A 24,985-nucleotide genomic window follows, 5' to 3' on the forward strand; every position below is an offset into this window, starting at 1 on the left:
GATGGTATTGTTATTCAGGACGTGAAATGCACGTCCAGTTGGGATAAGGTCATTTGATTGACTTGGCCTTTGAAGAATAGTCCACTACTTTGCATTACAAAGTACCTGGTTTGCTTTTGCAGTATGTTTTGGCTCATTGTCTATCTGAACTGTGAAGCATTGTCCTGTTAGTTTTGTTGCATTTGGCTGAATCTGAACAGATAATATAGCCCTTTGCACTTCAGAATTCATTCTGCTACTTCTGCCAGCTATATATTTTTTACCTTACTATTTGTTTTTGATATCAATAAAAATAGATTACAAAAAATTAAATAAATAAATAAACACTAGTGACTGACTTGCATTCGTGGCCATGTATGATCATGTATAAAACTGCCTCCACTATGTTTTACTAATGATGTGGTATTCAATGGATTGTGAGCTTTTTCTCCTCTTCTGCATACTTTTCTCTTTCCTACATTCTGGTACATATTCATCCTAGTTTTCTTTGTCCAAAGAAAATTGTACCAAAACTGGACAGGCTTTTAAAAAAATGTTTTCTGGCAAATCTGTCCTTCATATACTCGAGATTTACCAGTGGTTTGCACCTTGTAGTAAACCTTTACTTTCATGAAGTAAACATGAAGTAATGAAGTAACATTACTCAAAGTTATTGTCTGCTTTTACATGCATTTTTATTACTCTTTAATCTATTTATTTTATTTATTTTTTTTGTATCAGTATACTGCTGCTGGATTATGTGAATTTCCCCTTGGGATTAATAAAGTATCTATCTATCTATCTATCTATCTATCTATCTATCTATCTATCTATCTATCTATCTATCTATCTATCTATCTATCTATCTATCTATCTAAGTTTTCTCTTGAGTGTAGACTTTGGCAATGACATGTCTACCACCCGGAGAGTGTTCTTGGTTTGGCTAAATGTTGTGAATTGGTTCTTTATCAACAATGACAGAATTCTGCAATCATCCAGAACAGTTGTCTTCTGTGGTTTTCCAGACCTTCTGGTGTTGCTGAGTTCACCAGTGTGTTCCTTCTTTTTAAGAATGTAAGAAATGGTTGATTTGACTCCTCCTATTTCTGCTATCTCTCTAAAGGGTTTGCTTTGTTTTCTCAACCTAATGATTGACTATTTTTACTTACATGGACAGCTCTTTGGACCTCATATTGACAGTTCACAGTGACAGCATCCAAATGCAAATTCCACACTTGGAATCAATTCCAGACCTTCTCCCTGCTTGATAGTTGAATAATAAGAAAATGGCTCCAACATTGCTATGGAACAGATTGTTAATAAAATCTCAATAAAGTTTTGAGTCCCTGCAAATGTGGGGGGTGGGGTTTAGTGGGCTATGCAGAAAAATGGCCGTCATTCCTAAACATCTCATATGACATTTTTGGTAAACCCCTTAAATTAAAGCTGAAAATCTAAACTTCAATCACATACAATCACATAATTTCAAATACATTGTGGTGGTGTACACAGCCAAAACTATGCAAATTTTGTCTAAATACTTATGGACCTAACTGTATGCTATGTTAAGTGTGTACTGATTATTTTTATCTGTTATTTTTGGTATTTTGTTTATTCATTCTTATTTCTTTGTTTCTTTGTTTTTCTAATTTGTTTAACTTGTTATATTTTCTTTGCCACCTTGTAAAACATTTGGAAATGTGCTATAGAAATAAATATTATACTAAGGACATTTACTGTACAAAATTCAAACTCACAATTTAATCACAAGATGATTTAACAGCAAATCATTAAATGTGTCTAATCTGTACTTTCCAAACGAGTTATGGGGAGAACATGAAAACTTAAAATAAAAAAATATATATTTTCAGTTTAGCATTTGCATGTCATTATATTAGTTGTTGTGCTATTAATTTTTTTTGTGGTGTCCACTTAATATTCTTTTTTTTAATGTTTATGCACATCAAAGAAGCTGTGATCATATTGAAAGTTGAGTTTTATACTCAATGAGGCCACAATAGGCTCTGGTTCCTGTAATACTGAAATGGAAAAAAGGTCTCTAAAAAGAATGTGTAGATGGATGGATGAGATTTGCTGTCAATGGAAGCAGAACTGGATAAATCACAGATGTTAATCCTTTACATGATCACATGGAGACCAGAGGCTGTCCTGGCAGCACTGGGCACAAGGCAGCAAACAGCCAGTCACAATGCACACTGATTTATACTGGGGGTAATTTTGAAACACCAGTTAACCTGATCTGCACGTGTCCGAGGATGTCAGGGGAAAAACACACTGACAGGTAGGGAATGTGCAGAATTCACAGAGAAGATCGAAGGATGTTGGATTGACATCATCATGGTGACCCCTAAACTATAATATAATATGATGTAATACAATGTAATAATAATAATAATAATGCATTTTATTTATATAGTGCCTTTCACGTGCTCAAGGCACGTCACAGAGTTTAAGAATGGCAGGGTATACAGTATATAGCAATGTACTAAACCAGATAAATAAATAAAGAAGAGTAAGATAGTAAATTCAGAGAAAAAGCCTAACAGACAACATAATTGATGGTCTATCACACATACACACAGGTTACATGAGCATCTTGACATAGCGGTAAACTGAAAGAAGGGTAGTAAAGTCAGGTAGAGCTAAAAGCCTTCCTGAACAGATGAGTTTTGAGTTGTTTTTTAAAAGAATTCATGGAGTCAGCTGATCTAATTAATTTCGGTAGGTCCCTCCAGAGTCTGGGCGCTATACAGCTGAAGGCCCTGTCACCCATGGAGTGTAGATTAGTGCGGGGCACAATAAAAATGGTAGAATCAGAGGACCTTAGTGGGCAGACAGGCACACAATGATGAAGAAGGTCACTCATTTAGTTCGGCGCAAGGTCATTAAAGGCTTTGTAGGTTATTAGTAGAATTTTACTGTATATTCAATTCTGTAAGATACAGGGAGCCAGTGAAGGCGGAGCAGGATTGGTGTTATGTGCTCGCTGCTGCTGGTTCGAGTAAGGACTCTTGCAGCCGAGTTTTGAATAAGCTGGAGATGTGATATAAAATTAGAACGGGCACCTGCCAGTAGGGAATTACAATAATCAACGGGGATGTGATAAAAGCATGGACAAGTTTCTCAGCGTTAGAAAAAGAGAGGAAGGAGCGAACACGGGATATGTTACAGAGGTGAAAGTAAGAATGTTTCTTAATGTGATTTATGTGGGCAGAATAAGAAAGGGAGGAATCAAAAATGGCACCAAGATTCTTTGCAGTAGAGGCAGGTCTGATGAGATCACCACCAAGATTGACTGGGAAGGGGCTCATTTTATTAAGTTGCACTTTAGTCCCAATTTACAGTTTTGTTGTAATTTAATTTTAAATGTAATGTAATGTAATGCTGACACCTAATAGACAGGCAACATGTCTAGAAATGAAACTTACTTTAGACCCCCTACAGTTCTGATTGATGAAGTAAAAAAGTGCATTGTGATTGGAAGGCAGTTGGTACTCTACAGGCTCTAGTTCCTCGTAACCCTTCAAAGGGATAAGCAGCATAAAATAATGGATTATTTTAGGATAAAATATAATATAATATGTCTGCTTGTTATGATCGTATTCACATTAGTTTTCTCCGTTCCACTCTCCCACAGTTCAAAGCTATTTTGTCGTGCTGAATGATGATACTAATTTGACCCAGTGTCTGAGTCTGAATGTGTAAAAGATTGCCCCCTATGGCTTATGTTTGTTTTTTTTAGTGCTTTGTCATTTGCTGTTGGGCTATGCTGTGGCTCCTCTGAAATATTTATTGGAAGGGATAGAATCAGACTTGAATGAATGTATAATTTAATATTAATGACAAATAATTAATGTTGTTTATTGTTTATTAAAGCAATGTTTATAGTGGCCCTGAAGAGTAAAACTCAAGAAAAAAATGAAAACAAAACATTTTTTTTCTCAGGCTTCAATCAAAATGCTTGATTTTTGCCAGTACTGTAAATTCATTTATCAAGGGGTAATAGAAGGATCATGGTGTGATTTCGGACAAAAGTAAATGCCATGGCATAATGTGTTAAATAGCAGACTACTGTAATAAGAAGAATAAATGTATTCTGCTTCACTATGGTCCAAAAGTAGAGTATTCAGACTTTGGTAGTCATAAATAAAAGGCTTCATGTCTAAATATATAAAGCTATTTGTTCCTGTTTGACTCATTGACTAAATGACAACAAATGCTGAGCTACTTGCAGACAACTTAAGAAAAAATGATTTTCACCAGCGGATCAGTCTCGCCCCAAGTCCCAGAGAGATCTAGCCTCACTCAAAATATAATTGCATTTAAATCGGAGAAAACCTAGACAATGCTTCACATATAACATTAGAAAATAGCCGCAGTTGCAGAACAGCACAGCCACAGATTGTAGCATGTCCATGCATGTAAGCCAGCATTATTGTGGCTGGAGGTCCAACAATGTACCTTTTTTTAAATTGTATTCTTATTTATGTTTTATATATAAAATGTAATCGTCCCTCAACTTTTGCTGTTTTGCTTATTCACAGATCACTCCGAAATAAACACATAAATAATAATTTCCCCTATGATCATTCTTATGGCATTGATGAGTTTGTGGTTTGAAATATTTATAACAAAAAAAAATTCATGAAATCTTTGTTACTACTACAGCAAAAACTATGAGGACAGTGTATAATAAGGCTTCAGTGAAAATTGAGAGAATTAAGAACATTTGGAGCTATAACAGGAAAAGAATTAGTCTCAAATGAACATTAATCATGTAGAACACATATTCTAACAACTTTTATGAGAATATATCACCTCTAATTAAAATGCAGTCCACCTCAAACCTCCAAAGCCACAAGAGGCAACACTCTTTGTCTCCTCAGAGTAAGAAAAATTGATTTATTAACTCTCATTATTTAACTACCATCTATTTATGATTTTCCATTTGTTGGGTTACTAGTGCATTGTACTGTATTAACTTTGATTTTTAGTTTAAGAATGTGTACAGAGGAGGAGATTAACAACATCACATCCACCTTTAGAACCCTTCAATTATATTTTATGGGAGAAATAACACTTCATATGTTATTTCTCTAGAAGTAGAGATTTTGAATCCACAGGAGTGACTATGACACATATATCCTTATATAAAAATGCCATTATTTCTTATAGCACACTAGACTGTGAGCCAATAATTTTAACATAACAATCTCAAGCCCACCTAATTGAAATTAAATTTGTGGGATGGAGCAGCAGCACTGAGCACAAGGCAGGAAAGCACAGGACAGTATATCCTGGATCCACTCATGCACACTCACACAAAAACTCATACAATGGCCAATTTGGAATTGCCATCTAACCAAACTTGTATGTCTTTGGAGAATATTGGAATGTTTACTAATTCTGAGGGGCATGTTGGGGATGACCACCAATTAGAGAATACAATGTGTGAAGTGTACATCATGTACATAGCCAGTTACAGAGCAGCTATTTTCTTGTTAATTGTTGTGTGTCTTGAACAGAGCAACCTATACATTGACAGTAAATGGCAATAAAAACCACCCCTTTTTAAGCCCCAAAGCCCATGTTTTTTATTCTATAAATATTCAAGGAACAGCAGTCTATATTATCACATGAGGAAGATTTTCACTGTTTTCATCACGTTTTCAAATGACAGTACAGCGATAATTAGTATCCACTGTGATGGTGGAGCTACCATCCGCCTTGACCACGGTTTGCTTAGAGGTGCTTTGCTGGCTGCTATGTGACTGCTTGTGTGGACAGAGCCTTTCTTGAAAATTTTGAGCAAAAAAGAGTAGCATCAAGGGATTAATGCAGCTGTGAGCATAACTGAGGCATATGCTGATATGGTAGGCATAGAGAAAGGTGGGGGTGGGGGCCTCCGTGCTGAGGTTGAGCACTTGCATGACATGAAAAGGTGACCAGCACAGCAAGAAAACTGCGATGACCATGAGAACAGTTTTAGTGGCCCTCTTTGCCCAGACAGACTGCCTCCTGCGTACCCTGCGGATGGACCTGAATACATGGTAGAGAGTGAGTGAATAGAAAGTACTAATAATGAGGAGGGGGATGATGAAGCCCACGGTTGACTGATATAATGTATACCAGTACATGTCTGCAGGACCTGAGGGCAAGTCCAAAATGCAAACTTCCACATCTTCCTGCTGGAGGGTTCTTGAATAAAGCATCACAGGCACAGTGAGTAGAAAGCTGCCAGTCCACACCATAGCATTAATGACCATGGTCCATTGGATTGTCCTTCTCTCTGAAGCTGGGTGAACAATTGCAACATACCTGGAATATAAAAGAAATAAAGTCTGGTTATACTCTGATGCAAATATGTAGTATGGAGTATTGGAAAGTCTATAAGCTCATTTCTCAGGCTAAACGATGATTTCCAGTAATAAACATTTTAAAATGCTCAGCACTGATGTGCTTGCTAACACTGGGTCTGATGGTAAACAGAGATATTTTTAAAACAACATCAATAGCAGCAATTTATCTTGTCTGTATATATAAAAAGATTAGCGAAATCGTGCAATGTTTTCATGGGACATTTGCATGCAATACTCATTTTTTTTCAAAACCATACAGTATGTCATATAGCTTACATCTATATATCCTTTTTTCTTCTTCATTAGGAGAATACCACAATGATACTCTCATGTCAATACAACCAATTTATACGTCAAACAAAATACCTTATATATATCTGCTCTGCTAAGAATAGTTGTAGTTCAGCTGAGTTATAGCAGTCAACAAATGAAGCCTATGTATGTAATGGCGTACACTTATAAATTGTAAAACTGCATAAACATTGAATTGCTGACAAAATCATTGGTGATCATGCAGGAGAGGTTGTATTCCTTCCATGTATTAGGTTAGATACTGGTAATACCCAGTGCAGGATTTACGTATTAGCTACACAAGCTATAGCTTAGGGCCCCCGCCTTCTTGGGGGCCCCCAAAACAAATCATATTTGGCACTTACATAGAATATCTGGACTTATAAAGGGCCCCATGTCTCAAATAGCTTAGGGCCTTATCAAGTCTAAATCCGGCCCTGGTAATACCTCAGCAAATAGATTGCCGTTCATCTTGCATCGATGACAATTTCCAAGTTTTAACATTTGCTATAACTATAAATAAGTCTCAGGACCTAAGTTTTTACCGTGTTGGAATATACCTGTGGACCGATAGTGACTGCAGCGAGCTATCCAGTGGAGGATGGGCCACCATAGGTGGTGAGGGGGGCACAGCCCCATAGTTTCTTATATAGCCTAAAAATCATACAAGGAATGCCTTAAGGGGCTTTAAAAGGCCATGTCTTTTGACAGCCCCCCAACCATGACTCCCTAAGAAGACAAGAAAAAACTCCCTAAAAAAAGTGTACGAAATAAAATGGAAGAAATCTTGTGAAATTGTATGAAAGTAAAGTCTAATGTGCCTGAAACCAAGAAGCCAGAACTTTTAAGTGATCTGAAGAAGAGCGTACTAAATTTAGGACCAAGAACATGACGGGAAAATAAAACTGAATGTATGAGGTGTGAATCATAAATGGAAACATGGCGACTCCGCTTAATGAGGAAAGGTTCAGTGAAGAGAAAATGACACTGTGAGTAAATGGTGGGATCCAAAAGTTTTCTCTCAAAGTCGAAGTCTGTTAAAACACTGAAGAAGGACAAAGAAATGTAAAACCTAGTTGGTCTCAAGTCATAAACTTCAAAAGCCGATGAAGGCTTGAGAGTTAATGGTTGATGTGTGTGTACATTTTAACAATAAGGGAAGGGAAGATTCCTGCAAACTGTAAAAGAAATGAATACCGGTGTCTTTTTTTCCTTATTGAGTGGATTTTCACACTTTAGGAGAAGACAGTAATTGAGAGAGTACTAGATAAAAGAATTACCAGAAAAGGAAAGAGGCTGCATCATCTAGCATTGGGAAATGTGTTGTGGAGAAAGACTTAGTGTTCACAGTAATAATGAATGAACCACAGTAAGGATAGGAAACACAGCTGGTTGAAAGTTTTGAGGTTATGCATTCACCATGAATCTGTTCAGGAATTGTTGGTGATATGTGAGGACTGTTAAGCCTTCATGGGAGCTCCTATGTATCTTTAGTGTGGCTTTGTATTGGCGGCAAAAACTAAATCAAAACTAAAGCTGAGAATATAGAAAAAGAAAAGTGGCAAGGATGTGGAAGACAAAGTGAGAAATACTGTACATGTGTCATGCCTGTGTGCCTGAGGACCACTTTTCAAGCTCAGACAAGGTAAACAATACTATCCCAAGACGAGAGGAGGCACTGTCAATAATGATGTCTTCTCTTTTGCCTCAGTTCAGATCCAAAACACAAGGAGGCTGCTTATCACTCTCCATGCCCCTTCCAGCATAAAAATGTTAGAACTCGACCAAGCATCACTGAGGATGGAGCTCCTGAACAAGCCATATTTCCAGATGGCAAGAAGGTATAGTGATAGAGCTTTTTCTGTTATGCCTGCGACACTATTTTGATTTTGTTCATGAACTTATTAAAAGGAGTGATGGTAGGGGCTGGGAGAAGCTTCTGAGTGGGTTGCCACTATCACCTGGTACATGTACTGACATGGTTGCTGTTACAATATAAAAACTTAAGGTTCAGCAAGTTACCTTACCAATAAGCCACCCTTAACATACAGCACCATCAGCAAAACATCTGCCAACATTACTTTGCCTCAAAATAAATAAATCATGGGTTGACCCAGGCCACTGAGTCACAACATTTGTCAGACTTATCTTTGCATCACATATGACTTATGCATTAACAGGATGTCATTGCTTACAGTTAACAAAAACAGCTTCATTCTCTTTAGCTGTCTTTATTGTAATATAAGTCAATTGCCCCAAGAATGTTAGGAAAACCAGACACTGATGTAGATTGTCTTTTTAAGTTGGAATGTACACCCACACAATATGGAAACTGAATGTAGCACCTTGACAGCTGCTATATGGCTTCCAGCACAAGCATGATGAAAATGAAGCTTGGCTGAGATATTCCTGACCTTTCATCAGCCAGTTCCTTTTTGTAAATGCCTTTTGCTAGATGCCAGCTGGTAGTAAAACCTGGATATTGTTATATCTCTGCTTTAGTTCCTCCACTGCTCATGGTTCAGAGACATGTTTTATGTCATTTCTGTTCTTTTTATGAGCCATTTGTTTATAGTAATGTTACTTTTGTTAATTATCTGCTGTATTTTCTTTGCCTGTGCTTTGTGGACGGTCCCCCAAGAGGCGTTGCCACCAGCCAGTCACTACCAGGAACTGCCTTTCACCATATATATCTGATGAGTCTCCCCCTGTTCCTGGTGGTTCATTGCAAAAGCCCTAGGGAGTCAGTGTATTTAGTTGAGTTTATTGTTCTTTTGTGATAATTAGATTTCTGGATTTATGACCTTCTGCTTAACTTTTGACTTTGAACTTGGATTCTGCATTGGGGATCTGTTTTACCTTGGTGGCTAGTCAGGGATTTTGGTGAGATTATCACATCTAGTGGACATTTTTGGAAGTGCTTTTGGGTCTACATTGAGACTCCTATTTCATGACAGATATGACCATGTATAGCCCGAATTCAGGCAGTCTGTCTATCCAATTCCAGGCCCAAGTCAGCACATACAGTGCATCCGGAAAGTACTCACAGTGCATTACTTTTTCCACATTTTGTTATGTTACAGCCTTATTTCAAAATTGATTAAATTCATTTTTTCCCTCAGAATTCTACACACAACATCCCATAATGACAACGTGAAAAAAAGTTTATTTGAGGTTTTTGCAAATTTATTAAAAATAAAAAAAACTAAGAAATCACATGTACATAAGTATTCACAGCCTTTGCTCGAATCTTTGTTGATGCACCTTTGGCAGCAATTACAGCACCAAGTCTTTTTGAATATGATGCCACAAGCTTGGCACACCTATCCATGGCCAGTTTCGCCCATTCCTCTTTGCAGCACCTCTCAAGCTCCAACAGGTTGGATGGGAAGCATCGGTGCACAGCCATTTTAAGATCTCTCCAGAGATGTTCAATCGGATTCAAGTCTGGGCTCTAGCTTGGCCACAGGGACATTCACAGAGTTGTCCTGAAGCCACTCCTTTGGCTGTGTGCTTAGGGTCGTTGTCCTGCTGAAAGATGAACCATCACCCCCGTCTGGTATTTCTGATCATAAGCTTATTGAATGTAACTTTAGCATTATTACTACTACATCTTTCAAGAAAAAGTCTCCTATCGCAGCATTATGTCTGTTAATTCTGATCTGTTTGCTGCTTCCTTTCTGTCTTCATCTTTTTCTGAATTGCATAATCTTCCCTCTCCTGAAAACATATCCCTTTATAACAGCTGTGTTTCCCAACTGTTAGATAACTTTGCTCCCTTAAGGACTAGGCATGTTTCAGCCTCCCGTTTCTGTCCCTGGTACACCGATGAGCTCAGAGCTATGAAAGCCACTAGCCGGCGTCTTGAATGGCTTTATAAGAAAACGGGCCTCATAGTTCATTCACAGCTTTGCACTGAGCACATACTTAAATACAGGGATGTCCTTAACATGCTCGCTCCAATTATTATTCCTCTCCTGTAAATGGTGCTGACTAGGCCTAGAACTCTTTTTAGAACTGTTAATAAACTCTTCCAACCCCCTCCTTTAGCATGCCCCACTACAGCTGAACAGTGTCAGGCTTTCTTACATTTCTTTAATACCAAAATTGATCAAATCTATCACAGTTTCCCTTCGACACCTCAATCACTCACTCATTCTGATCTGCCACCTCCATCAATACTCACCTGTTTCTTGCCTGTTGACTCTCTTGCCATCTCTGAATTTATTAATAAGTCTAATTCCTCCTTCTGTCTGCTTGATCCTGCACCCACTCCTCTGCTTAAGACATGTTCATCCATAATTAGTATTCCTGTTGTCTCATTGGTAAATGCATGTTTCATTTCAGGTTCTGTCCCTACTGCCTTCAAAACTGCTGCAGTTACCCCAATCCTTAAAAAAAATTGAGCTGGATCCTTCCTTTCTCTCCAGTTACAGGCCTATCTCTAATCTCCGTTTTTGGCTAAGGTGATGGAACACGTGGTTGCTACACAACTCCATGCTTTTCTTCTAGATAATACACTCTATGAGCCTTTTCAGTCTGGCTTTCGTTCATAGCACAGCACTGAGACAGCTCTTCTCAGAATGGTCAATGATCTTCTCCGGTCTGCAGATTGCGGTTTCCTTAATATTCCCCTCCTTCTTGACTTTAGTACAACATTTGACACTGTTAATCATGAAGTCCTCCTGTCTCTCTGCTGTAGGCATCTCTGGCTTAGCCCTTCAATGGCTCACATCATATCTTTCTAATAGGCAACAGTTTGTCACACTCAGCCGACATAGATCCTTCACCTCATCTGTGTCATGTGGTGTCCCTCAGGGTTCAGTCCTTGGGCCATTACTCTTTCTACTTTATATCCTTCCTTTGGGTCTGATTATTCACAGACATGGCCTTAACTAACACTGTTATGCAGACGATATACAGTTATATTTTAGTACAGACTCCCCTACAGATTCACCTCCCAGCACACTAACTGTCTGCATCACTGATCTTAAGCTATGGATGGAAAATCTTAAAACTTAAAACTTAATTCCAATAAAACTGAAGTGTTACTGGTAGGTCCAAAATCCCAACTTTCTAAGGCATCCATTTTCTCTATTTCTGTTGATGGTACACTTGTCAAACCTACTCCTGTTGTCGGAAATCTTGGTGTTTTGTTTGATTCATCACTTAACTTTGAGTTACACATTAGGTCTCTTTCTAAAATTTCACTGTATCATCTCTGTAACATTGCCTGCCTCTGTCTATTTCTGTCCTTTAATGATGCTCAAACTCTGGTTCATTGTTTCATAATGTCTCATATTGATTACTGTAATTCCCTCAGTTTACCGGTTCCATCAAGGATTAAATTCAAGATTCTGCTTCTCACCTTCATAGCCCTACATAACCTTGGCCCCCTACCTTACTCAGCTGCTAGCTCCATACACTCCTTGTCGCTTTCTCAGGTCCTCGAGCATTAATCTCCTTACTGTCCCACGCACCAGACTCTCCACCTTGGGAGACAGGTCCTTCAGTGCTATAGCCCCTTGGTAGACGGCTGGGACACCCCTTCAACACTGGATCCAGGGGAGCAGCCATGGGATGCACGCTACATCCCCCGAAACACTTGGTGGCAGACGCCCTGGGTTGCATCAGGCCTGTTTTATGGAACACCGGAGCTCATCCTGGTTGGGCTCCGTGGCCACCGCCAGGGGGAGCGGCAAGGCTTCCTGAGCCCATGTGAGCAGCAACACAGCAACACTCAAAAGTGCAGCCTAATTGACGTTAATTACCACCTAAAGCACTTCCGGGTGGGTATAAAGGGAGCCTGAAGCCACTACTCAGGGCGCTGTGCCTATTGTGTCAGTCTGTGTCGGGTCGGTGCCAATATAGCACCTTTATCACACCCCTCAACTCTGGAACTTTCTTCCTCAGTCTCTTTGAGATTGCTCCTCTTTCTGCAGTTTTAAATCTCAACTGAAAACTTTCCTCTTCTATGAACTTTTGTCATCTGTGTAATTTTTTTTTACTCTATATGTAAAGCGACCTTGGGTTTGTGGACTGTGCAAATGACCACACATTTGAAAACTGTCTCAGAATGTTCCCATGCACAATTTTTCCTAAGGCAGTGGAAACCTGTATTTTAGACAACTGACTGAGTAAAACGTTGTGTATTTTGTTTTCTGGGTTAATATTTTAGTAATGAATGGTCTAGTAAAATATTTTAGAGTAAAAGCAGCCATTTGCATTTAAAAGTAAAAACAGACAGAAACTTTTATTCTCAAGTAAAGAAGAAATACTCTCAAAAACAGCATGCACTGTCTTAAATAATTTGCACTTAAGTACAGTAACAAAATATTTGTACTTCATTACTATATACTGTAACACTGGCATTAATAACTTTGATAAGGTAAAAGGGCTGCAAACCATTTTCAATTTTATATGTTAAAAGCAATGGTTTTTTAAATTACCTGTTACAATAATAATTGAACAGCTTTAACAGTGTGACTATAAAGTGGAGATGTCCAACCCGGGTCTGGTGGGCCGCAGTGTCTGCAGGTTTTCATTCTATCCCTGTTTCTAATCAGCGAGCAGTTTTCACTGCTAATTAACTTCTTTCACCATTATTTAGAACTTTCTTAGGATTCAGTCCTCTGAATTGATTAATTTCTTCATTACCATAACCATTGTGAGCCACTTTTGTTGCTGATTAACTTGTTTTGCTGTAGTTTTAATAGACATGGCTCACCCTGTAGTTGTTTCTTTTTCCTTAAAGAACAGCCAAACAATAACAAGACACAAAACAAGCCACCAAATTACCAGCTAACCTGAAAATAAATAAAGGTGAAGGTCTCGGTCATGTTGGGCTGCTCAGGTCACCAAAACATGTTGATGGTGGTCTTAGAAAAAAACAGAAAATCAACAGCCTGCTGTGGCAAAATGACAACAGCAACAAGTCATGATATTCAATAACGGCTTTAATTAACAGCAAGAATTGGCTTCTCTTTAAGAAACTGGTTGGACTGAAATTGGCTGGAGTTTGACGTTCCAATTTGGCTCATTTCACATCTTTCTGTTAGGCTGCTATTTAACAGAGAAACAAATCAATTCAGAGGACTGAATCCTTAAAAACAGAGCTGTTGAAATTAAGGAAAAGGAGTGAATTAGCAGTGAAAACTGCTCACTGATTAGGGAAAAGGTTAGAATGAAAACTTGCAGCCCCTGCGGCCCACCAAGACCGGAGTTGGACACCCCTGCTATAAAGCATCACAAAAGTCAGTTCTCCTTAAGACAAATAAATGGATTTTGAATAACAACAAAAACAACTCGGAAAATCAGTGGTAATGGAAAAGTGAGGAGTACAGTTGGAGGAGCAGAATCCTTGTTACAGGCCCATAACTGTAGGATGTTCTTTTTTTTTTCTTTTTTTTTTAGAGAGAGTTAAGGACAATTTAAAGGCCACAGTTGCTGGCTGAAGAGCAATTTTCAAGAAATGATCTTTTTTTGGCATGTCTCTGATAGCTATCTAGCTTTTTAAATTTAGCTGTCAGGCTCGGCTTGATGACTAAAATAAAAATATCATTCTAAGCAATTTAGCAAAGTACTGCTCAACCTTTTTGAAGAGTTAAGAATAATACATTTGCCTATCCACAATTGTTATTACATAAGTGATCAGAAGTACACAAACAACAAAGAATGTGTTACCTACATGAAATATTAAAGAGTATATAGAATTGAAGTGGAAAAGTTTGTTGGTACTAGTTTTACCTAGGAAAATAGGAATAAATGCAATGAGTAAACTCTTAGAGTGTTAAATTAGGTCTTAACAGTGTGTAAAGTATATGGAAACAGTGGTCCAAAATATTGAATGTTTGTGTCAGTTTAACTTTGCTTTGCTTCATTCTCCACAGTATCCTAAATATTAATATTCATTACACTAAGACATTTTTAACAGTCTTGGTGTCCATTGCTACTATTGGAAGATCCTTCTTCAATCTGGAGGTCATCAAGAGGCATCTACTGTGCTCCATTTCATAACAGACTATTTTATTAGTTCTTAGAATAAGCAACCAGTCCTTGAACAACTAGGATTTGAATGCCATCACACAAAAACATAGGCAGACACACACAAAATGCATCTTTTATGTCAACGTGCCTTAGGAGAGAAAGGATGCTTCTGTTTAGATGAGCTCTGAGCACAATTTCTTATTCTAACCCAAAAATAAGGTTTTTAAAGTTGTTACAGGCATGTCAAAATGGGAAACTTCCTGTTCAATATACAAGGGGAGATTTTTTTTTATATTTGAAAAATATAATAAAATAACAATCAATTGTCTTGGCTCATTAGAAAAGTGAGAAAGTATCACATCAGACGGCTACTTGAAATGTTTCTTTTAACTCACAAGTGTAGTGATTCCTTTGAAGCCAAGTGCCATATCTCTGTCCATTTGTACTTTCTCAGGGGCACTTGTGGTTGTTATCAAAATAATTAGTCTTTAACTGAAGGGTACTATAATGCAGGCTCCATGTTAGTATTTCTACCAAGACAGGTCTCCACACGTCCTATGGCTCAATGTCCATTCAGCAGGTGTATTAAATGGGTGGGTGGCTGGCAGCACCAGACTGTGAAAACAGTGTCACAAGTTTTGGAGAGTTACTGTGAAAAGTACTGAGTTGTTGTAGAAACTTTAATAAAGACACTTAACTCAGAGATTTATGTAATCTTATCTTATCCACTAGTGGCTTATGTTGTTACTTTGCTACCTGGGTGAGATGGTGATGCAGTGGATAACACTACCTCCTCAATGATTCATCTCTTTGGGCATGAATCCTGTACCCAGACATTTGCATGCAGCTTACGCAGTCTCCCTGTGGGGTTTCACCCAGTATCCCCAATGGCATACATGTTAGGTTAATTAACACAGTGTGAGTGTGTAGGAGTGAGTGAACCTGAATTGTATATATCCATCCTGTTTATTACCTTGCATCCATTGCTGTTAGGATTGACTCTGGCCCCTCACTATGACCCTGAACATGATTACATAGGTTTAGAAACGTTGGATTTTTACTGTCACGCTGACTACTATCTTAGTGAAATACATTATTAGATGGCACAAAGTATCATTTTCTACAATATGTCACAATTCCTTCAGGGTGCCAAACACAGCTCCTGAATAACTATTCCACATTGATTAAAATGGAATTAGTTTCCTGCTTCAAAATTGACTCAGGGTTAGTCTACTTTTGCAGTCATACCAAATCTCTGTTCTTCCCTCTGCTTTCTTGAGTTCAGAAAAACTGAAATATCACATGGTCCTAAGTATTCAGACCCTTTGCTCAGTATTTAGTAGAAGCACCCTTTTGAGCTAATACAGCCATGACTCTTCTTGGGGAAGATGCAACAAGTTTTTCAAACCTGGATTTGGGGATCTTCTGCCATTCCTCCTTGCAGATCCTCTCCAGTTCTGTCAGGTTGGATGGTAAACGTTGATGGACAGCCATTTTTAGGTCTCTCCAGAGATGCTCAATTGGGGTTAAGTCAGGGCTCTGGCTGGGCCATTCAAGAACAGTCACAGAGTTGTTGTGAAGCCACTCCTTCATTATTTTAGCTGTGTGCTTAGGGTCATTGTCTTGTTGGAAGGTAAACCTTCGGCCCAGTCTGAGGTCCTTAGCACTCTGGAGAAGGTTTTTGTCCAGGATATCTCTGTACTTGGCCGCATTCATCTTTCCCTCGATTGCAACCAGTCATCCTGTCCCTGCAGGTAAAAAACACCCCCATAGCATGATGCTGCCATCACCATGCTTCACTGTGGGGACTGTATTGGACAAGTGATGAGCAGTGCCTGGTTGTCTCCACACATACCGCTTAGAATTAAGGCCAAAAAGTTCTATCTTGGTCTCATCAGACCAGGGAATCTTATTTCTCACCATCTCAGAGTCCTTCAGGTGTCTTTTAGCAAACTCCAAGAATGCAAACATAGTATCAATATTGAAATAAATTCCTAATGCCAAGAATATATTGAAAACATAAGTTAACAATTACTGGAACAGATATTTATTATGAATGGACAGTCGACAGTACATTAGAAAACATTAGAATATTCTAGATGTGAACAGGCCATTCATCCCAACAAACCTATCCAGTCCTATCCACTTAATTCTTCTAAAAACATCAAGTCTAGTTTTGAAAGTCTCTAAAGTCCTACTTTCTATCACACTACTTTATAACTTATTCCATGCATCAATGGTTCGCTGCGTATTTTTGCAAAATTTACACTTAACAAGTTTCCAACTGTGTCTCCATGTTTCTGATGAACTCATTTTAAAATAACAACCTCAATCCACTGTACTAATTTCCTTCATAATTTTAAACACTTCAATCATGTCACCTCCTTATCTTCATTTGCTTAAACTAAATCTTTCCTCATAATTCATCTCCTGTAGCACTGGAATTAGCCTAGTCGTTCTTTTCTGGACCTTTTATGGCTCTGCTATGTCCTTTTTGTAGCCTGAAGACCAAAACTGCAGACTGTACTCCAGATGAGGCCTCACCAGTGCATTATAAAGCTTGAGCATACCCTCCTTGGACTTGTACTCCAAACATCGTGCTATTTAACCTAATATTCTGTTTGCCTTCTTAATGGCTCCTAAACATTGTCAGGGAATTGGTAGTGTTGAGTCTACAGTGACTCCTAAATCCTTCTCAAAGGTGTACTTTTGATTTTCTGACTTCCAATTTAGATTAATCTGCCACAAATCTACCCAAGCCTGCACTGTCCAAATCCCTCTGTAATGATTCAATTGATTTCAGATTATATGCCAATCCACTTATCTTGGTTTCATCTGCAAACTTAATCAGACTGTTAGTTGTATTTCTATCCAAATCATTTATAAATATTGTATTAGTGTAACATATATAAACCAGTGTTAAAAGTCCATCTAAGTGCTATTTTACTCTAATGCCTTTTCAGAATGTGAAATTCTTCATCCACATACAGAGTGTTTAACTTTCATTTCCCTACTCCTCTCTATATCAAAAACATTGGCATTCAACAACTGTCATACCGTAGTCAGTGTTCTGCAGACTGATGGCAGTGAAAACTAGAAATTGACTTTTCATTAAATGTATCTTTGGGCTGCCATAACAAAGTAGTATTCTATTTAGTGTATATAATTATAAAATCAGATTTTTAACACATAATGTATACATTACTACCCAATGGAGATTTTTAATGAGCATCACTATCTGCTACACTCAAATGCACTAATGTAATCATAGACCCCAGTCACAGAAGCCTACATCCCTCTGGATACAATTTAATGACAGGAGAAATGTTTGAAGATAAGACAGTAGTGCTAAGTAGTTGAACAAGGCTGACATGATCATGAAGTTGACAGTGCAAGCCGTTTGTGAGGCCAGGGCATGGCGAGGTGGCTGGCTTGTTTGTTTTATCTGTTCAGTGCTGCAGATGATCCTTTTTGTGTGCTCATATAAATAACTACAGAGAACAAACTGGAGATTATATACAGCAGAAGGGCAGGCCAGTATCTATATATCTGTTTATCTGTAGTGATTCATAATTGTAAGAACTAATCTTAGTTCTAATCTTAGTTAATGCTTGATATTAAATTCATATAATGTTTGCTTGATTTCTATATACATTAGTTTCTTATAGCTACCTAAAAAATGGTATGGCCTTTTACTCCCTGTGAGTTAACATGAGATAGATCTTTCTTAGCTATATCTGAAGAACAGATTGTTAATTAAGCAATTAGGGAAACAGTCTTACTGCTAGCATGGACTATTAGGTATGTCTGCAAACAGTAGATGGCATACAGTTTTCTGACCATGTTTAACATGCTTGCGTGCCTCAAGTATGACTGAATGACTAAACTTAGAGAAATTAAACAAGATTTACAGTGGTACCTTGGTATACGTCTGCTTTGGAATAAGTCCAACTTGGCATACGTCCTGTTTGGACACGAAACATTTTGCTTGGTATACGACCTTTGTTTGGAATACGACTCGCGTGCTAACCTTGTTTACCTCTCTCGAGACAAAGCCACGACTGCCCACGAGCGTTAGTGTGCCAGTTGCTAGCATTCAGTGAACAACCCGCTATAACTCTCTGTGAACTTTCACGTGTGTGATATAGCAGGTCCACAGCTCCTGTCAAAGTCCAGCTTTAAAATAAATAATCACCGCGCTCGCAGCTTGGTGAGGGGGCGTGGTGGTTATGTGGCTGAAGGTTGTCAGGGCGATTAGAGATGTGGGCGTTTCTCATCAAAGTGCACTTGTGAGGGACCGTCCGCATTCACGATTGTTCCTGGGGCTGCTTATCTTGATAAACAGAAGCGCGAGTCAGCTAGAAGGGGAGTAAAAAAGAACAGACAGGAGGTTGAATGAGTGAGTGAGAGAGAGAGCGAGCGAGTGAAGTAGGCAGAGATAACGTCAGCTGCAAGTAGGGCGACTCCCCTTTTGGGAAGCAGGGGAGCCGCCAGGTAAAAAGGCACCGGGCTTCTTGTTTTTTTTTATTTTTATTTTTAAAGAATGCTTCCTGCTCTATTTTAACTTCGTGGTTTTTAAGAAGACTTTTTGTTTTTAACCTCCACGTTTCACTTCTGATTTTATGGATTATTTATTGGAACTTTGGAGACTGCACTTTAATTTCAACACCTTGTTTTGTTAATTGTTTTAATATAAGCACTTTGCACTTTTTCACCATCCCCTTGCTTTACCGATGAGGTTAGCAGTGAGGCACATTACCGATGGTGTAGGGTTCAAGGGCTCCCCGGCAGCAGATGGGAGCATACAGCAAACCTGCATCGTCACAACATGATTTTGTGTGTTTTTCATGTAAATTTGAATTGATTGTTGAAAAGTAAAAAGGTGGCATGCGTATCTGGGACATGGCTGTTGCATACCGTTTGCCGAGAACGACGGCATCTACGATTGTGAAAAACAAAGATGTTATTAAAAAGTAAAGTGAGGTAGAATTTTCATTTATTTCATCTAATTGCTTTTGTATTTATGTATTTTAGTATTAAGCAGTGTTTAAATTATTTTATACAACCCCATCAATGTATAATATGCCAATAGCAATAGGATTTTTTTTTCATGGAAACGGATTAATCATTTTCCCATTATTTCTTATGGGAAAAATTTGTTTGGTATACGTCCTGTTTGGTATAAGTCAAAGGGTCTGGAACGAATTAAGGACGTATACCAAGGTTCCACTGTATAAGCATTAAATAAAACCTTTCTTAAACAAGAAAATATGTTTTCTTTGTCATATCAATTTTTTTCTCGATTTTTTGTGTGAACCGTTTTGCTTTGAAATTTTGCTGTAACTTTTAAAACGAAGATAATTTTCTGTGAATTATTTGATCACATGTCACACTTGTGCTTGAATCATCCTATGAAGCAAACTATAACCTGCAGAACTTTGGTAATTTGGGATAAACACAGCTACAATAACAATAGGAAATATTTCAAATAAAGAAAATAGTATAATTTCATTCATCAGGGTTCTCTTGTATCAGAGACCAGTCAAAAATTGAAGTTGTTTATTTTAAACACTGGATAAGAAGTTTCACAGTTAAATCAATGATCTCTTTTTTGTAATTATTTTAGTAATAGATTAACAATTTATCAGAATAATATAAAATTCTTAAACCCTCTTAATCCAATTCAGTTTTATGGATTGCTGGAGTGTTTATCTGTAACAGGATGGGATGCGAGTCTATTGCCAGGCCACTCTCACAAACACATACACACACATATCCACTCATACTCACATTATAATGATGTAAAAAGTTATTAAAGTATAATAATTACTAGCACTAACTACATGTTTTACTGTTTAGCACAGCACAGTGTCTCTCTGTTATGGGTCTAAATCATACTCAGTTAAATTCAGAGTAAGCCACTAAGGATTTTCTTTAAATCATTAAAGCTCATCTGATTAAAATATGCAATATATATTTATTTTACAAATAAAATGCACTAAATTGTTGCAATGTAATATATGTTATTGTCTGAGTTGGTCTAAGAGGGCTCATGTTTGGAATTTCAAGTGCATAAATAGAAAAGCAAAACTTGCTATACTGCTACACAGTATAAAATAAGGAAAAAAGGAAATTCTTCATTAGAAAAACAAGTCTCTATATGAAATAAAAACTGTGGCACGGTATTCAGTTTAGAGTTTTCACTTTCTCTCACTGTTTATGTGGAATTCTTATAGAGTTGGAGGTTTTCTTTAGAGTCAGCAGTTCTGCTTGATCATTCTTAGTGATGAATGAAACAAAATTGACAATACAATTAATTTTATGTGGGATTTCATAATTGCACAATATAAATCTCACTGTTAAGATTTTTTAAGTCATTTTTGGGGTGGAAAACAAGGAATGTTGTTTAGTAACAACTGGTTCACATGTATTTACCAGCATTTTTTCTGAAGCTGCATAATGCAGGTAATCCGCAGTATACCAGTACAATAATATTTTAGAGCTCTTGGAGGAAACCAGTGAGTGTTTTAAAAATGTTTTCTACACAAAGGCACACTCAGATGCACATGCTACTAGACTGGAACCTTTGTCTGTTATGTTCTAGCAATTTCTTTTTCCTGTTTTTGATTATTAGAGATGAGGGTAAGGGTGTCTACACTACAAGCACTGTGGAACAACATCCACAAGACAGTCATCATATTTAGAGGAGAATCAGAAATAATATTACCAGGAAAAACATAACACACGTCTCATGGCTCAAGTATGTCTACATATGACATTAAATGAGGGTGGTCATTTTATATATAATATATATTGTCACATAAGTTTGCTTGAGTGAGCTTGAACATAAGTCAACTTGAGGGCGTATCTAGTAATTCCACCCTGAAACAAGGTTTGGCACTGTCACCTAATGCTTATCCTTCTTTTCTCCCTACAGATCAGGCAACCACCAGTCTACTTCTGGATTATTGTCTCCTGGCCCCATCCTTCTGGTCTGGCCTCATCTTAAGGTGCAAAGCCTCCATCTTTGACTCAGTCAAGACAGACTTTTATACCTTGTTGCTTTTAGCCTTGAATCTTACTTTCCCTTTTACCAATATACGAGGTTCACCTTTGAGGTACCTCAACTCTCTCTAACTGTCCATTTTATTTTGTTACAGTGGCATAGTAGGCAGAATTTACACTAGAAGATGTCAGAGCAAATTGACCTGACCTGAGTGGTGACTGAGGAGGTCCAGAGACTATGGATACAGATGGGGAACCAGTGAACCCAAGTGGCAGAGTCCAAGAGCCTTCTAAACACTATATTGACACTTAAGGATGATACTGAAATATTGAGACTTATCTCCTTATCTTTGAGCAAACTGCGGTAAGACACCATTGGGAGTGTAAGGATTGGGCACACATACTGACCTCTTTTCTGACAGGTGGGGCTCAGAGTGCTTACTATGACCTCGATGAGAAAGCTGCATGAACTGCAATCAGTTAAAATCAGAGATCTTTTCACAAAACCATGTGACTCTGGATTCGTAGGCTGAACAGTGGCATGAATGACGTTTCTGTATGGACCGACCCACATGCTCACAGGCATACAAGTTGTGGGGTAAGCTCGGGTGCTGGTTGAAGCTGGGTACCAATTAACTGCAGCGAATAGCAGAAATGGTCACCTGTGATTATTTGATAAATGTATTTCCCAAGTCTCTTGCCCGACAAGTCCACAGGCAAGCATGGAAAAACATGGATTCTCTAACTGAAAAGAGTGTCTCCAGCTGGCTATGCAAGCTGAAGCTCCAGAACTGCTGAATGAGCACCAGAAACCTGGAATGGATTGTGGCCATAGAAACATGGCCAGCACACGTGTCAAGGAGCAGGCCACCGGCTTAATAAATATTATTATTACTATAATATAATAAAAACATACATTTGATTTGAGTCTGTAACACCCAGTGTATATTTTTGCTAACTGTAAAAGATATCGCTGGTGCAACACATCTTCTTCGTATCTTGTTGTCACTTGACTTTTTTGTTATTCAATTTTATTCTTGAATAAAAGCACACTTGTTTTGTTATACCTTTGTGAAAGTGTTTATTTTATATTCCAGTAACCACTTAAATAAGATCAACTCTGTTTCTGCCTCTCTTGCGCATGCACACATGCATTCATGTATGAAAATATCATTATTTGAAAACACTATGCCATTTGAACATGAGTCATCATTTAAACATGTTCTTTTTTTTTTGATCTTGCCCATACTCCGTGTTATGGTGCATGGTACTGAGAATGCAGACAAGCTTCTTCTTTTTAAATGCATACTCCATCAGCATGGCACTATCAGATCTAAACACTAGCGTGAAGTATTGCTTGCCTGCTACAGTGACTTTAACTGCAGGTGAAACTTCTCGTCCCATTTTATTTATGGTGCCAAGTAGAGTTGTGTTGTGGTGCAGCAGTCTATTAGCCAGAGAAAGCAATGTGAATAGGTTGTCTATTGTTAAGGCTCTGCCATTGTCCAGAAACGGCTCCATAAGCTTTATGACCACAGTCTAAGAAAGTCTTTCTCCCATGGGATGACTGGGATCTTTTGTCTCCAATCCAAACTTTAGGCCAAATTTGTCAGGCTTGGAGGAGTTGTACTGCAATAAAGGACCACAGACCTTGAATATATTACGCAATTACATTAAAGATTTCATAAGATTTGACCCATAGTAAAATAACATATCGAGCATGCACAATTAGCACAGACCGGCCTATAAAACTGAGACTTGACTCTTCGTGAGTTCCCACCCGAAGATCAGGTCATGATTCTTATCCCTACGTTGCACTCTAAATTTCTGACTCATTGGCAAGGTCCCTATGAGATAAAACAAAAGGGTTGGTTGATCATTTGGTTAGACAACTGAATCTTCTACCAACTGAGCGTTTATTAGATCAACCTACTGAAACCATGCCCCAACAATGACTGGAACTCGAAGCAGCCTTCTAGTCTGCCCCGAAGGTAGTGGAGGAAAAACCAGGGAGGACCTCTCTAATTATGCATAACATGATCCAGGAACTGGGAGTAATTGTCTGAGAGTGACTGTATCGACTTCCTGAAGTAAAAAGTATAAAAGTAGAGCTTTAGGTGATTGAAGAGAGTTTTAGTCCATGGTCTAGTCCCACTGTCTTGGTCCCAAAGCCCTGATGATTCCCTGAAATTTGCAAGTTGGCAGTTGGCACTTTTCTAACGACTACTGTCGTTTTAATCAACATTCCAAGTCTGATGCCTATCCAATGTCATGAGTGGATTAACTCCTCGAGCGACTCAGAAAACCACAGTATCTGATTTTGCTTGACATGACGAAATGGTATTTCTTTAACAGTGTCCCCAAAGGAAAAAAACATGTTCGAGTGGACACTGGCAATAGTGTTCTTCCTTTTGGCTTGCACGGGGCACCAGCGACCTTCCAACATCAATCGTCTGATAGATAAAGTGCTACAGCCCCATGATGCCTATAGTGCTGCCTACCTGGATGAAGTAGTCATCTGCTGTATTCCTGCAAATGGTAGGATCGTGTGAAGCATGTTCAGTAGTCCTTCTGATGCAATGTGAAGCTGTGCTCCTTGAAATTAAAAAATGTTGTTTTGGGTTCACAGAGGCGATATATGATAAGTGGGGGAACAGTTTCGACTGCAGTGTTCTAAAGTCTCTACTATTCTACCTTGGTCCTGGCCGATAACCAAATGGCAGGTACAAGTTTTGTAAGGCTTAGCAGGATACTACTTCCATTTTGTGCCCCACTTCTCTGAAAGAGCCTCACCTTCAATACATGAAAAAGTGTGCCCCTAATGGTATGGGATGAAAAAGATGACACTGCATTTTGTGACCTTAAATAGGCCCTGACTTCGGCCTCCGTTTTGATGACTCCTAACTTTTCTTTTCCTTTCATCCTCCAGATCAACGTTTTGGACACAGGCCTAGGTGCCACACTGAGCCAAATTGTTAATGGGGTCAAACAACTGATATAGTACCTGAGCCAAAAGCTTTTGAACCAGGAAACCATGTATGCTGTGGTGGAATGGGAAGCTCTAGCGATCAAGTGGGCCATCCAGTAGCTATGGTACTACCCTCTTGACTGTGACTTTCACCCTGGTAACAGATCATGACCCTTCACATTGGATGGTTGTTGGACCTACAGCCATACAAATTCCAGGTTCCAAATGCCGGGGTCCTCACCACGCCAATGCCGACACTTTCTCCTGGGTATACAACCTCTTGATTCAGTTCTCCCAAACTGATGGGTCCGGGCTAAGGAATGGGCTGTGTCACACATGTACGCTTGTGAGGCAACTTGAGGGCTCATGTAGTTGC

The 24,985-nt window shown here is 38.5% G+C and overlaps 1 protein-coding gene across 1 annotated transcript in view; it reads right to left on the bottom strand.

The window, feature by feature from the left end:
* Positions 1-5,669: 5,669 nt before the first annotated feature.
* LOC120543026 (melanin-concentrating hormone receptor 2) overlaps positions 5,670-24,985 on the bottom strand; it is a 106,899-nt gene continuing 87,583 nt past the window's right edge. Inside the window, exon 2 of the mRNA XM_039775846.1 lies at positions 5,670-6,318. Within this exon, the coding sequence (XP_039631780.1) occupies positions 5,670-6,318 (649 nt within the window). The remainder of the gene's footprint in view (positions 6,319-24,985) is intronic.

The sequence above is a fragment of the Polypterus senegalus genome, chromosome 13 (genome assembly GCF_016835505.1).
Source record: "Polypterus senegalus isolate Bchr_013 chromosome 13, ASM1683550v1, whole genome shotgun sequence".
In the NCBI taxonomy this organism is placed as follows: Eukaryota; Metazoa; Chordata; class Cladistia; order Polypteriformes; family Polypteridae; genus Polypterus; species Polypterus senegalus.